This window comes from Lepidochelys kempii, chromosome 4 (genome assembly GCF_965140285.1).
Source record: "Lepidochelys kempii isolate rLepKem1 chromosome 4, rLepKem1.hap1, whole genome shotgun sequence".
In the NCBI taxonomy this organism is placed as follows: domain Eukaryota; kingdom Metazoa; phylum Chordata; order Testudines; family Cheloniidae; genus Lepidochelys; species Lepidochelys kempii.
The window spans coordinates 58,692,302-58,705,090 of record NC_136383.1 but is presented as its reverse complement, the minus strand read 5'-3'; the positions used below and the strand labels follow the sequence as shown (position 1 = coordinate 58,705,090).

At 42.9% G+C, this 12,789-nt stretch overlaps 1 protein-coding gene across 16 annotated transcripts in view; it reads right to left on the bottom strand.

Moving 5' to 3' along the window:
• The window catches only part of TRIM2 (tripartite motif containing 2), a 128,185-nt gene that overhangs the window by 31,735 nt on the left and 83,661 nt on the right, over positions 1-12,789 (bottom strand). For all 16 annotated transcript variants that reach the window (XR_012158601.1, XR_012158602.1, XM_078852492.1 and 13 more), the window contains 3 exons: positions 9,139-9,290; positions 6,388-6,568; positions 3,929-4,652 (listed from right to left, as the gene is read on the bottom strand). Coding sequence is in view for 14 of the 16 variants with exons in the window: in XM_078852492.1 (XP_078708618.1) it covers positions 3,929-4,652; positions 6,388-6,568; positions 9,139-9,290 (1,057 nt within the window). In the remaining 2 variants the exon portion in view is untranslated. The remainder of the gene's footprint in view (positions 1-3,928; positions 4,653-6,387; positions 6,569-9,138; positions 9,291-12,789) is intronic.

Sequence of the window (12,789 nt, the reverse complement as noted above, 5' to 3'; positions counted from 1 at the left end):
TTAACTCTGCCCTGTAGTGACATCATGCAATAGCTGTATATGATTAAGGCATTTAGCTTTTGTAGTCCCAGATTAGTTAAAAAAATTTAAAGACACATAGGATTCTTTTCTTTCCGCCACTGACCATGTGAAAAATTTTAACAAAGATGTTTAATCTGAGACCATACATGTAATCACGTAGTTATTGCGGTGTCACTATAGCAAGGTTACGTAATAGTTAAGATTTTAACCTACTTTATCCAAAGTCACTGATATACATTCTCAACCAGAGTCCCATTTTAACAGTTTTTGTCTTGACATTTCCCCTTTTAACAAAATATTAACATTTTCATACAATAATAAACAAGAAAACCAAAGAGAATATTACTATATGCTATTTCTAATGTTCTGAAGAGATGTAATATTAATTTAAATTTAAATTTTGGGGGCCAAATTCAGCAGTACCCTCTGGGTGCTTACACTGTTCTGGAGCAGCATGAAACAGCCACAGTGTACACATCAATTTTCTCCTCCTTCCAGAGTTTTCTCTTCTCTCCTCACCCTATATTCTCCTGCTCATATACCCCAGTTTTCGCTTCCCTCTGGCATCCCATTTTCCCGGCTCATACATAAGATAGTTTCTACTGCCCTATATTTCCCTAGAGACACACACATCACATTTCCCCCTCGAATCTAAAGCTTTTGTCCTTTCTGCAGAACTGATGCAATAGCTAGTTTATGGGGGGAAGAAATTAGGGTTAATGATCATTTTTTTGCCATTTTTCATAGCTTGAAGTTAATCTGGTAAGTAGAGGCTGAAGAATAAAGTCTTCTATTCTAGAGAAACTCATGAAGAAAGACTTGTCCTCCCAAAAGGATTACCATATCTCATTGTATACAGTGGAACAGGGGCCACAGACTGACTTCAGTTAATATGTCCTCCTTCAAAATAACCACTACCTTCCATTGTTCTTGGGAGGGGAGGGGGAAGAGGAGAGAGTTAAGCTTCCTGCAGAGAACATGGTAGCCTCCTTTGGTGTCAGGAGGTGGAAAGGAACATTGTGAGGAGAAGGCAAGTTGAGGCTTTGGCTAGATAGTTACTGTACTGACCCAAAAAAGAGTGATCGTGGTTAAACAAAGTAAAAGAAGAAGTGAGAGGCAAAAAGGCATCCTTTAAAAAGTGGAAGATAAATCCTAATGAGGAAAATAGAAAAAAAAAAAGAGCATAAACTCTGGCAAATGAAGTATAAAAATATAATTAGAAAGACCAAAAAAGAATTTGAAGAACAGCTAGCCAAAGACTCCAAAAGTAATAGCAAAAAAATTTTCAAATATATCAGAAGCAGAAAGCCTGCTAAACAGCCAGGTAGGCCACTGGACAATCGAGATGCTAAAGGAGCACTCAAAGATAAGGCCATTGCAGAGAAACAAAAATGAATTCTTTGCATCAGTCTTCATTGTTGAGGATGTGAGGGAGATTCCCAAACCTGAGCTATTCTTTTGGGGTGACAGATCTGAGGAACCGTCCCAAATTGAGGTGTCATTAGAGGTGGTTTTGGAACAAATTGATCAACTAAACAGTAATAAGTCTCCAGGACCTGATGGTATTCACCCAAGAATTCTGAAGGAATTCAAATGTGAAATTGCAGGACTACTAACTGTTGTCTGTAACCTATCATTTAAATCAGCTTCTGCACCAAATGACTGGAGGATAGCTAATGTGACGTCAATTTTTAAAAAGGGCTCCAGAGGTGACCCTGGCAACTACAGGCCAGTAAGCCTAACTTCAGTACTGGGCAAATTGGTTGAAACTATCGTAAAGAACAAAATTGACTGACACATAGATGAACATAATTTGTTGGGAAATAGTCAACATGGTTTTTGTAAATGGAAATCATCCCTCACCAATCTACTAGAATTCTTTGCGGGGATCAACAAGCATGCAGACAAAGGAGATCCAGTGGATATAGTGTATTTAGATTTTCAGAAAGCTTTTGGCAAAGTCCCTCACAAAAAGGCTCTTAAGCAAAATAAGCAGTCATGGGATAAGTGGGAAAGTTCTCTCATGGATTGGTAACTGGTTAAAAGATAGGAAACAAAAAGGGTAGGAATAAAATGGTCAGTTTTCAGAATGGAGAGAGGTAAATAGTGGTGTCCCCCAGGGATCAGTACTGGGCCCAGTCCTATTTAACATACTGTATGCATAAACAATCTGGAAAAAGGAGTAAACAGTGAGGTGGCAACATTTGCAGACGATATAAAACTACTCAAGATAGGTAAGTCCCAGGCAGACTGCGAAGAGCTACAAAAGGATCTCTCAAAACTGCGTGACTGGGCAACAAAATGGCAGATGAAATTCAATGTTGATAAATGCAAAGTAATGCACATTGGAAAACATATTCCCAACTACACATATAAAATGATTGGGTCTAAATTAGCTGTCACCACTCAAGAAAGATCTTGGAGTCATAGTGGATAGTTCTCTGAAATCATCCATTGTGTGTGCAGCGGCAGTTAAAAAAGCAACAGAATGTTGGAAATCATCAAGAAAGAAAATATCATATTGCCTCTATATAAATCCATGGTATGCCCACACCTCGAATACTGCATGCAGATATGGTCGCCCCATCTCAAAAAAAGATACATTGGAATTGGAAAAGGTTCAGAAAAGGGCAACAAAAATGATTAGGGGTATAGAACAGCCTCCATATGAGGAGAGATTAATAAGACTGGGACTTTTCAGCTTGGAAAAGAGGCAACTAAAGGGGGATATGATAGAGGTCTATAAAATCACGAGCGGTATAGAGAAAGTAAATAAGGAAGTGTTATTTACTCCTTCTCATAAATACAAGAACAAGGGGCCACCAAATGAAATTAATAAGTCGCAGGTTTAAAACAAACAAAGTATTTTGTCACGCAATACCCTGTCAACCTCTGGAACTCCTTGCCAGAGGGTGTTGTGAAGGTCAATACTATAATAAGGTTCAAAAGGGAGCTAGATAGATTCATGGAAGATAGGTCCATCAATGGCTATTAGCCAGGATGAGCAGGAATGGTGTTCCTAGCCTCTGTTTGCCAGAAGCTGTGATTGGGTGACAAGGCATGGATCACTTGATGATAACCTGTCTGTTCATTCCCCAAAGGGAATTGCCATTGACCACTGGCAGAGGACAGGATAGTGGGCTTGATGGACCTTTGGACTGACCCAGTGTGGCCATTCTAATGTCTTTTGAGAAGGACATGTAAACTGAAAGCAGTATTTAGATTCAGCTCTATTGAGAACAATAGGAGATAGAAGCCATTTTGAAAGAGGGGAATTATTCTTCAAATTCCCTGATAAAGAAGATGCTACTCAGTCCTGTTTTAAGGAGAACTTGGAAGAAACAGATTTTTTAAAGATATTAGGTGCCAGTGGGAGTTAGGCACTGGGATAACTCAAAAAAATCTGGCCCTAAGTGTTTTATCATGTAGGATATAATCTCCTGCCTTTAAACCTCTACTCCCACTTACATCAATTAAGACTCCCCCCACCCCCACCCCACTAAACTTCAGATTATTATTTTGGTATCTGTTAAATGTACTGTTCACCTCACAGGACACAAGAGCCTATAAATTAAGTTCTAAACCCAACAGTAAATATTAGTCACAGGAGAATTTCTATCCTTTCACTTTCTTCTCTCTCCAGTTGTCACAGAGACAAACACATTGGGTAGGAATTCCAAGAACAAAGCTGGGTTTTTTCCCCTTTAGGGACACATGGAATGAAGTCCCATGTAACTCCTCATTTATTGTTCTAACAACTTCAAAAGCCTAGACCTGACCAGCATTAAATTTCACTTGTGTGTTGACAATTTAAAACTAGCTTTTTACCCAGTTTTCCTAAAGTGTCCTTAATTACAATTTGAATGCCATGACCCTAGTACCAATAGATAGAAGATACTTTCCTTACCCACTCTGAAGATCAAGTCATCTTCAATGGGATTCTCTTTTCTTTTGCCAGTGCTGTACATACTAGCTGGTCTTTTCACAGCTTTTTGCTTCACATGGCCACTGCCAGGAGACTTAACACGCCTCTTAACTCCTTCGGTAGTAGGGGACACATCTGCTGATCTGATCACTTTAAGTTTAAATGGACTGCCCCTGATATGCTGATCATAAAGTCTCAGAGAGAGAGTAAAGTCCCCTTCTTTCTGAACAGTATACAAAAATTCGTAAGTGCCGTTTTTATTATCAAGTATTTCTCCATCCGCCACACTCCCATCAGGTGTGCTCAGTTCAGCAGTGAGGTAAGCACTCCCAGATTTACAGAGCTCCCCATCTTTGTCCTTTGTTGTTATGGTAACTGACATAGGCTGCCCAATCACAGTTTGCCTCAGCCCCTCACCTGTGGCAACTGTTTCAGATGCTATGGCATTAGTGGTTAAAATGGTACCCAGGTTGTGAATGGATTTCTTCAGTCCTTCTGTTTCTACTATGAAGTCTAGCTGGTCATTTTCACGGGGCTGCAGTGGGAAGTCCTGGTCAGCCAGCTCATTCAGCTTGTCACTCATTTGCTTCTTAACCAGTAAAACTTCAGTTTCAGTGCCATGGTTGAGTGCTTGGGCTGTAAAGTTGCTGCAACTCTTAATACTCTCCTGTCCTTCAAGCAGGGTATTCAGCTGTGTCTGAAGGACCTGAAAGTAACATGAAACAGCTGGTTCAAGTCATGTCAGGATGAGATTGTGTGACATCAAGCTGGAATTGCAAACTCATAGCTATGCAAACCCTTAAAGTACAACCTATTGTGTCATATACGTTAAACGCTTCAACTTTTTTAAAAGTGCTGTGTCAATTCCTTGGAACCCACCAGTAAGCTATGGCAAGATTTGTGGAGCACTAGGACTCAGTTTGGTGTGGACCTCCTAATGTGAAACCCTGAAGCACTGGCTTCAGAGGTCCACCAGTAGCAGCATGTAAATATTATCGCTCCATCTGCCTCACCACTCAATGTGCTGGTAGAGCTTCCATCCCTCTGTCTGAGAACAATCACAGATTGGCCACGTTGTTAAACAATGAGCTCTGCACACAGAAATCCTGGTGTTTTGGAGTCACCAGATATTCCCCTATTTACATGGGAGGCTGCAGCAAGTTTCCCCAGAGTTCCTCTTCTCCCACATTTAGAGTGGGGAGAAACAGCTCTGGAGACCCCAAGAAGCATGGTTGTCGGGGGCAGGAGTCTCAGAATAGCTGAATGGAGAAAGTGACCCTCAACCAAGAGAGGAGAGAAAGGAAAGAGAGTCTCCCTATCACAGAGGTGGACGAACTTCAGCCCGGGGGGGCGCATCTTCAGATGTTTTAATCAGGCCCTCAAGTTCCCGCCAGGGAGCAGGGGCTGGGGCTTGCCCTGCTCCAGTGCTCCAGCCAGGGGCTCGCTCCGTGCAGCTCCTGGAAGCAGTGGCATGTCCCTCCTCCAGCTCCTATGTGTAGGGGCAGCTGAGGGCTCTGCACGCTGCCCCGGCCACAAGTGCCGCTCCTGCAGTTCCCATTGGCTAGGAACCACAGACAATGGGAGCTGCAGGGGCAGTGTCTGTGGACGGGGCAGCATGCCAAGCTGCCTGCCTGCACCTCCACGTAAGAGCTGGAGGGGGAACATGCCGCTGCTTCTAGGAGCTGCGGTAAGTGCCACCTAGAGCCTGCACCCCTGACTTCATCCTGTGCCCCACCCCCCCGTCCCAGCCCTGATCCCCCTCGGTCCCCACCCAGAGCACCTCCTGCACTCTCAACCCCACATCCCCAGCTCCACCCCAGAGCCTCTACCCCCAGCCAGAGCCGTAACCCCACCCCCACCCACCCCTCTGCCCCAGCCCGGAACCCCCTCCTGCACCCTGAATTCCTTATTTCTGTCCCCACCCCAGAGCCCTCACCCCCACCCTCAATTTTTTGAGCATTCATGGCCCGCCATACAATTTCCATACCCAGATGTGGCCCTTGGGCCAAAAAGTTTGCCCACCGCTGCTCTATCAGGAACCAGGGAGGGAAGTCTATTCCCCAGTTTTCAGCAGCCAGGAAGGTCGCGGGTAATAGGACAGTGGGAAGAGTTGTTGGGGGGGGGCAGGGACAGTAGCCTGAAATTTTGGTGGATTTTAAGTAGCCACTTCATACTTAGGTTACAACAGAGTATCCATTATACACTCAATTTTAGCCCTTACTCTAAAATCCACAAAAAAAAAGTCATATGAACCTCAGAACTGGTAAAGTGAGGTCTGGAAACAAGGTACATACATACATATACACACACCATATCCAGTGTCTCCTGTCCTTCTTTCAGGATAGTTGGACAATAATTTGACCTGTTGGCATCATGCACCCGTTATAAGAACTGGCTTATTAAATTAATAACTGTCACTGGGAAAAGAACACATCTCTTACTTTGTGTTTAAGGCCATAATTCACTTCCAGTTCCATAAGCAACACACTCTTTCGCACATTTAAAGTCTTCTGTAGTTCATCAAAAGTGGAATGAATGTCATCTACAATGCTAGCCTTTTGGTTGGCTAACTGATGTATGATTTCAGATATGAAGTGAAGTGCAGAATCTATCTCTGGAAGTCTGTGGAAGAAATAAATTACAATGACTGGCATCTCAAAAGACATTGTCTTGTCCCTTGTTCCTAAAATCCTGTGATGAAAAATACTGCCTTTAAAAACCACATGGGAATGGGATTGTTTCAGCAACAGAATTGTACTCCTTTTATTACAGTTAGGATTGATTGCCAATTTGGGTTGGATGTATGACTGAGGTTTCATCACATGACATTAAAGATTCATCTTTAATTCCTGGAGACTCCAGGACAATCCTGGAAAGTTGGCAACCCCTCATATAGTGCAGTCGTTTAACCTTTTTAAAACAAAACCAAAGATCGATAATGCACCAATGACATTGTAGGGCCAAAATCCTCTCTGGTGGAACTCCATTGAAACTGATGGAGTTCCACCAGGGGGACTTTGGCTGTCTATCCTTAATTCATGCTTCTGTAGGGGAGTTGGAACTTTCCCACATCTTTCTCTCTTTCCCAAAAAGTTCTAATATATTTTTCAAGATCAAGTATCATTCACGTGTTCTGTGTTGAAATACTTATGCCAAATATTTTTCTCCCCAGCATTCTACACCCCTTCCTTGGAAGGTATGTACCCTTAGGGTGCATAAACAGGACCCAGCCTCTAACATGCAAACGATAGCTAGGGTTTTTTTTATCCTCTTCTCTGTAATACAGTAGAACCTCAGAATTACAAACACCTCAGGAATGAAGGTTGTTCATAACTCTGAAATGTTCGTAACTATGAACAAAATGTTGTGGTTGTTCTTTCAATATTCAGTTGTAATACAGCTTTGAAACTCTACTGTGCTGAAGAAAAAATGCTGCTTTTAACCATATTAATTTAAATGAAACAAGCACAGTAACAGTTTCCTCACCTTGTCAAATCTTTTTAAACTTTCCCTTTTTTTTTTTTTTTTAAAAAATAGAGTAGTTTACATTTCACACAGCACTATACTGTATTTTATTTTATTTTGGGGGGGGGAGGCGGAGAGGGGGGGCGGTCTCTGCTGCTGTCTGATTGGGTACTTCTGGTTCCAAACAAGGTATGTGTTTGACCAGTCAGTTTGTAACTCTGGCATTTGTAACTGTGAGGTTCTACTGTTTGGAGTGCATCATAGTCATTAATAGATTTTATCCTCACAACCAACCACATCTCTGTGAGGCAGGGAAGTATTACTCCCTGTGGTGAGGGTCCCCGCTGCCCCAGAGTGAGACGAGCCCCTCCGGTCATCAGAGTGGGCGGAGCCAGGAAGCTCTGAGTCTGCCCCACAGAGGATCAGGCGTGGCGCAGGAAGTATAAAGGCACAACCCCAGAACTCACTGAGAGAGCAGCCACTGGGGAGACCAGACGCCTCTGGCCTACCTCCCGGTTGGGAAGCCGCAGCGACCTGCGGTGGACCCAAGGGCTGGCCGGACCTGCCCCACGCCAGCTACCCGGAGGAGTGGCTGAGCCTGCACCAGGCCAGCTATCCCGAGGAACCCATGGTGCTGGACCCCCCTGAGGATACCACCCTGACCCAAGTACCTCAAGAGGGGGAGTCTGGAAGTAGCCTGGGGACAGCCGACCCTAGTCTGGCTACGACACTACCAGAACCCATGTCCGTGTGTTGCAGCCAGGATCCCCACTGATGCAGCAGCGGGTCTTCTGCTGCTGCTAGGGCCCCGGGCTGGGATGCAGTGGAGTGGGTAGGCCTGTGTCCCCGCTGCCACCCAACTCATGGGTGGCAGTCTCTCCCTCTCCCAGGCCTTCGGACCCAGGGCCTGGACTCACTGTGGATAAACTGTTCTTGCTCATCCCCTGCCTGAGGGCCTGAGCATCTGACTCACCATTGCCCCGCCCTGACCTAGGGCCTATCTGTGTTGTTTCTACCTTCACAAAGGCCACAGAGGAAGACTCCTGTGGCTAATTCCCTGCTAGACCTCTTCCTGAACTTAGTGAGACATGTGTGTCCCCGCTGCCCGAGAGAGGCGAGCCCCGGCTAGCCTCTGTACACTCCTGTTTTACAGGTGAAGGATTGATGCACAGTTGCCCACTGTAACAAAGGAAGTATGTAGTTACACTGGGAACTGAACACACTTCTCTTGAGTCGCAGGTCAATGCCCTACCCATAAGACTCAGACTCTTTCCATCTTCCCTAAGAACTGGGACTTTTAAAAGTATTTTTTTCTTACAATCTTAGTTCAACTAAATGAGTAACACACCATACAACTGAGCAGGAATGTTATATTTCATCTCTCCTCAAGGGATCCAGGACTGGAACAGTGAGGTAAACGTTCAGAGCTGTATATAGAAGCTTGTATAAGCAGCTTCCTACTCTGTGACCAGGGGAATCAAGTGTATTTGGTCCCTCACCTTCATGATGACCAAGTTCATTTAAAAAAATTGCTAAAATATTGTATATTCAAAAGTGTTAATCAAAACCACATTGTAAAGGAAAACAAGTCAGGGGACCATGTTGGATGATCTAACAGTTCCACAAGGGGCAGTGGGAACTGATTTAGACAGCAGTTTCACTAATAGCAAGACCAATCACCTAATGCACAGCAGCATGGCAAGGTTGAGCCAGAATAACTTGTGTACCTTTTGTTGACAGCATCCAACTGGACCTGTAATGAAGCCTTGTGTTGTTCTACCACATCCTTGAGAGGTACAGTGGGGTGTTCTGCATGTTCTCCCTCTGTACATTCCCGGCACATGGCTGTCTCACAAGATTGGCAGTAAAATTCCATCACCTGGTGCAAGAGAGTGCAGTTCTAAATTTAACATTGCAGCAACAACACCACTTGCAGCATCTCTTAGGCTACAGGAAGGATGTTATGAATATATTATCAAAATCCTGAGACTACAGCCTGGCACAAAGCATACGTGTTTAAGAAAGTGGTAGTTTTAAAATTTGTGATACTCCTTAAAAGCGGATATTTCCATTGATTTATTTCAAACTACCAAATGCAACTGCTTTAAATGAATTTAGTAAGAAACATCAAATCAGCAGCCCTGGAAACTGAATACCAATACAGCAGCAGCTAGCCTTAACACTCTCCTGACACTGTGTAACAATAGATAACAATACCTCCATTCAGCGATGGAATGAACCACCACTGAAAACCAGGTCACTTTAGTCTTGGTGCTAATTCATCCATAGCCTCTTTGTGGAGACTGCCAAGCAGGGTTTTTCATGATGTCGCAACATGAACTGGAGACTGATCACCAAACATGACCTTCATTTACTACTGACCTGGATCATATCTGAGCCAATGACCAAAAGGGGAAAAAGCCCTAAAACCCTCCAATCCCCTAAAAACATTATAATCTCAGGTGGGGATCTGATCAAAGTAGTGATCTACATTTATAAAGGGAAAGAGAACGTTTCAACTTGTTACACTGCCAATGCAATGTTTACATTCTATTTAGAGACAAAACTGATTGTTACATTTGCTAGGTCATGCAGCAGAAGCTGTATATATTCACAAACGGACAACAAACAGATAAGTCCTATGTTCAAAACCTGTAGGTTAGTTGAAACGATATACCATCCTCACTCACTTTCTGTGTGTAAGTGGGTGTTTTTTCCAGCTGGAAAAGTACAAGGAATGTCAGATTTATTAAAGAATATAAAGAAACTCATAGAATGTGCATTAAAGGGAGAAGCTGGCGGCACATTCGTGAATTCCAAATAAACAGAGTGTCAGTTTCACATGTAATTAGGCCCACGTTTTTGGCACTCAGAACTCTTAAACAGAGCCATCTGCACAGAGTATGTTGACACCAAAAAGTTTGAGAGAGGAAGAGTGAGTCAGCTATTTTCACATGAGCCAAGAAAGTTCTATAGGAGTTGCACAAAGTAACTAGCAAGACCAAGAAGGTCCTGAGAATTAATGAGGTAAAAGAAGAAAGATTTTTATTTGCTAAGAGAATTAGTCAGTATTTTCCTCTAATAAACTTCTCTTGTCTCCACTCCCAAGATGTGGACAACACAGATGACAAGGGTTTATTTATTAGTTGGTAGCTCATGGAAACTATTTTACAGAAAAGAGAAGACAAAAGAGTAGCTGGAGAAGAGAGCATCAGGAAGAGTATAAAAGCAGGGGAAAAATATTTACAAATTAAGGCCCAGTCATGCAAACCTGAAAGGTGGTGAGCACCATCAGCCCCCACCAAATTCACTGGGAATTCATGGTGCTCAGCACCTTACAGGATGAGGCCCTTTGAATCACGATTGTGTTTCTTCATGCACAGAGAGCTGCCGTTTTACAGATAAAAATCAGCAAGACGTTTAGTCTCAAGATGACAGTAGGATTAAGAAATGTAACTCCAGACTTTAAGGCTTGACAAAGGCTGGAGACATTCATGGTTGTAAAGTATACTGAAATTAACAACAATGAAGAAAAATAAATATCAGACTTTAGACAACTCAAAGTCTTTGCCACATGGCCATGCTCTTCATTTCCTTTGCCTTATTCTACATCACTGTCAAGATGTTGTTAACTCTCTGTTCCTTACTTATTTGACGATTATATTTAAAAGACTTTACAAAAAACTCTTTAGTGATTTAATATTTTTGTCATTAGCTACAATGATTAAAATTAAATGATTAATTAATAATTAATAATTAAAATTAGGGCTGTTGATTTTTGGATGTTTTTATACATTTTCAAGTATATTGATTTCAGTTAGAACACAGAATGCAGTGTACAGTACTCACTTTATATTATGTATTACAAATATTTGCACTGTAAAAATGGCAAACAAAAGAAACGGTATTTTTCAATTCACCTCATACAAGTACTATAGTACAATCTCTTTATTGTGAAAGTGCAACTAACAAATGTAGACTTTTTTGGGTTACGTAACTGCACTCAAAACAGTGTAAAAAGAAAAGGAGTACTTGTGGCACCTTAGAGACTAACCAATTTATTTGAGCATGAGCTTTCGTGAGCTACAGCTCACTTCATCAGATGTTTACCGTGGAAACTGCAGCAGACTTTATATACACACAGAAATCATGAAACAATACCTCCTCCCACCCCACTGTCCTGCTGGTAATAGCTTATCTAAAGTGATCAACAGGTGGGACATTTCCAGCACAAATCCAGGTTTTCTCACCCTCCACCCCCCCACACAAATTCACTCTCCTGCTGGTGCTAGCCCATCCAAAGTGACAACTCTTTACATAATCAAGTCGGGCTATTTCCTGCATAGATCAAGGTTTTCTCACATCCCCCCCACCCCCATACACACACAAACTCACTCTCCTGCTGGTAATAGCTCATCTAAACTGACCATTCTCCAGGTTTAAATCCAAGTTAAACCAGAACATCTGGGGGGGGGGGGGGTAGGAAAAAACAAGAGGAAACAGGCTACCTTGCATAATGACTTAGCCACTCCCAGTCTCTATTTAAGCCTAAATTAATAGTATCCAATTTGCAAATGAATTCCAATTCAGCAGTTTCTCGCTGGAGTCTGGATTTGAAGTTTTTTTGTTTTAAGATAGCGACCTTCATGTCTGTGATTGCGTGACCAGAGAGATTGAAGTGTTCTCCGACTGGTTTATGAATGTTATAATTCTTGACATCTGATTTGTGTCCATTTATTCTTTTACGTAGAGACTGTCCAGTTTGACCAATGTACATGGCAGAGGGGCATTGCTGGCACATGATGGCATAGATCACATTGGTGGATGTGCAGGTGAACGAGCCTCTGATAGTGTGGCTGATGTTATTAGGCCCTGTGATGGTGTCCCCTGAATAGATATGTGGGCACAATTGGCAACGGGCTTTGTTGCAAGGATAAGTTCCTGGGTTAGTGGTTCTGTTGTGTGGTATGTGGTTGTTGGTGAGTATTTGCTTCAGGTTGCGGGGCTGTCTGTAGGCAAGGACTGGCCTGTCTCCCAAGACTTGTGAGAGTGTTGGGTCATCCTTTAGGATAGGTTGTAGATCCTTAATAATGCGTTGGAGGGGTTTTAGTTGGGGGCTGAAGGTGACGGCTAGTGGCGTTCTGTTATTTTCTTTGTTAGGCCTGTCCTGTAGTAGGTAACTTCTGGGAACTCTTCTGGCTCTATCAATCTGTTTCTTTACTTCTGCAGGTGGGTATTGTAGTTGTAAGAAAGCTTGACAGAGATCTTGTAGGTGTTTGTCTCTGTCTGAGGGGTTGGAGCAAATGCGGTTGTATCGCAGAGCTTGGCTGTAGACGATGGATCGTGTGGTGTGGTCAGGGTGAAAGCTGGAGGCATGC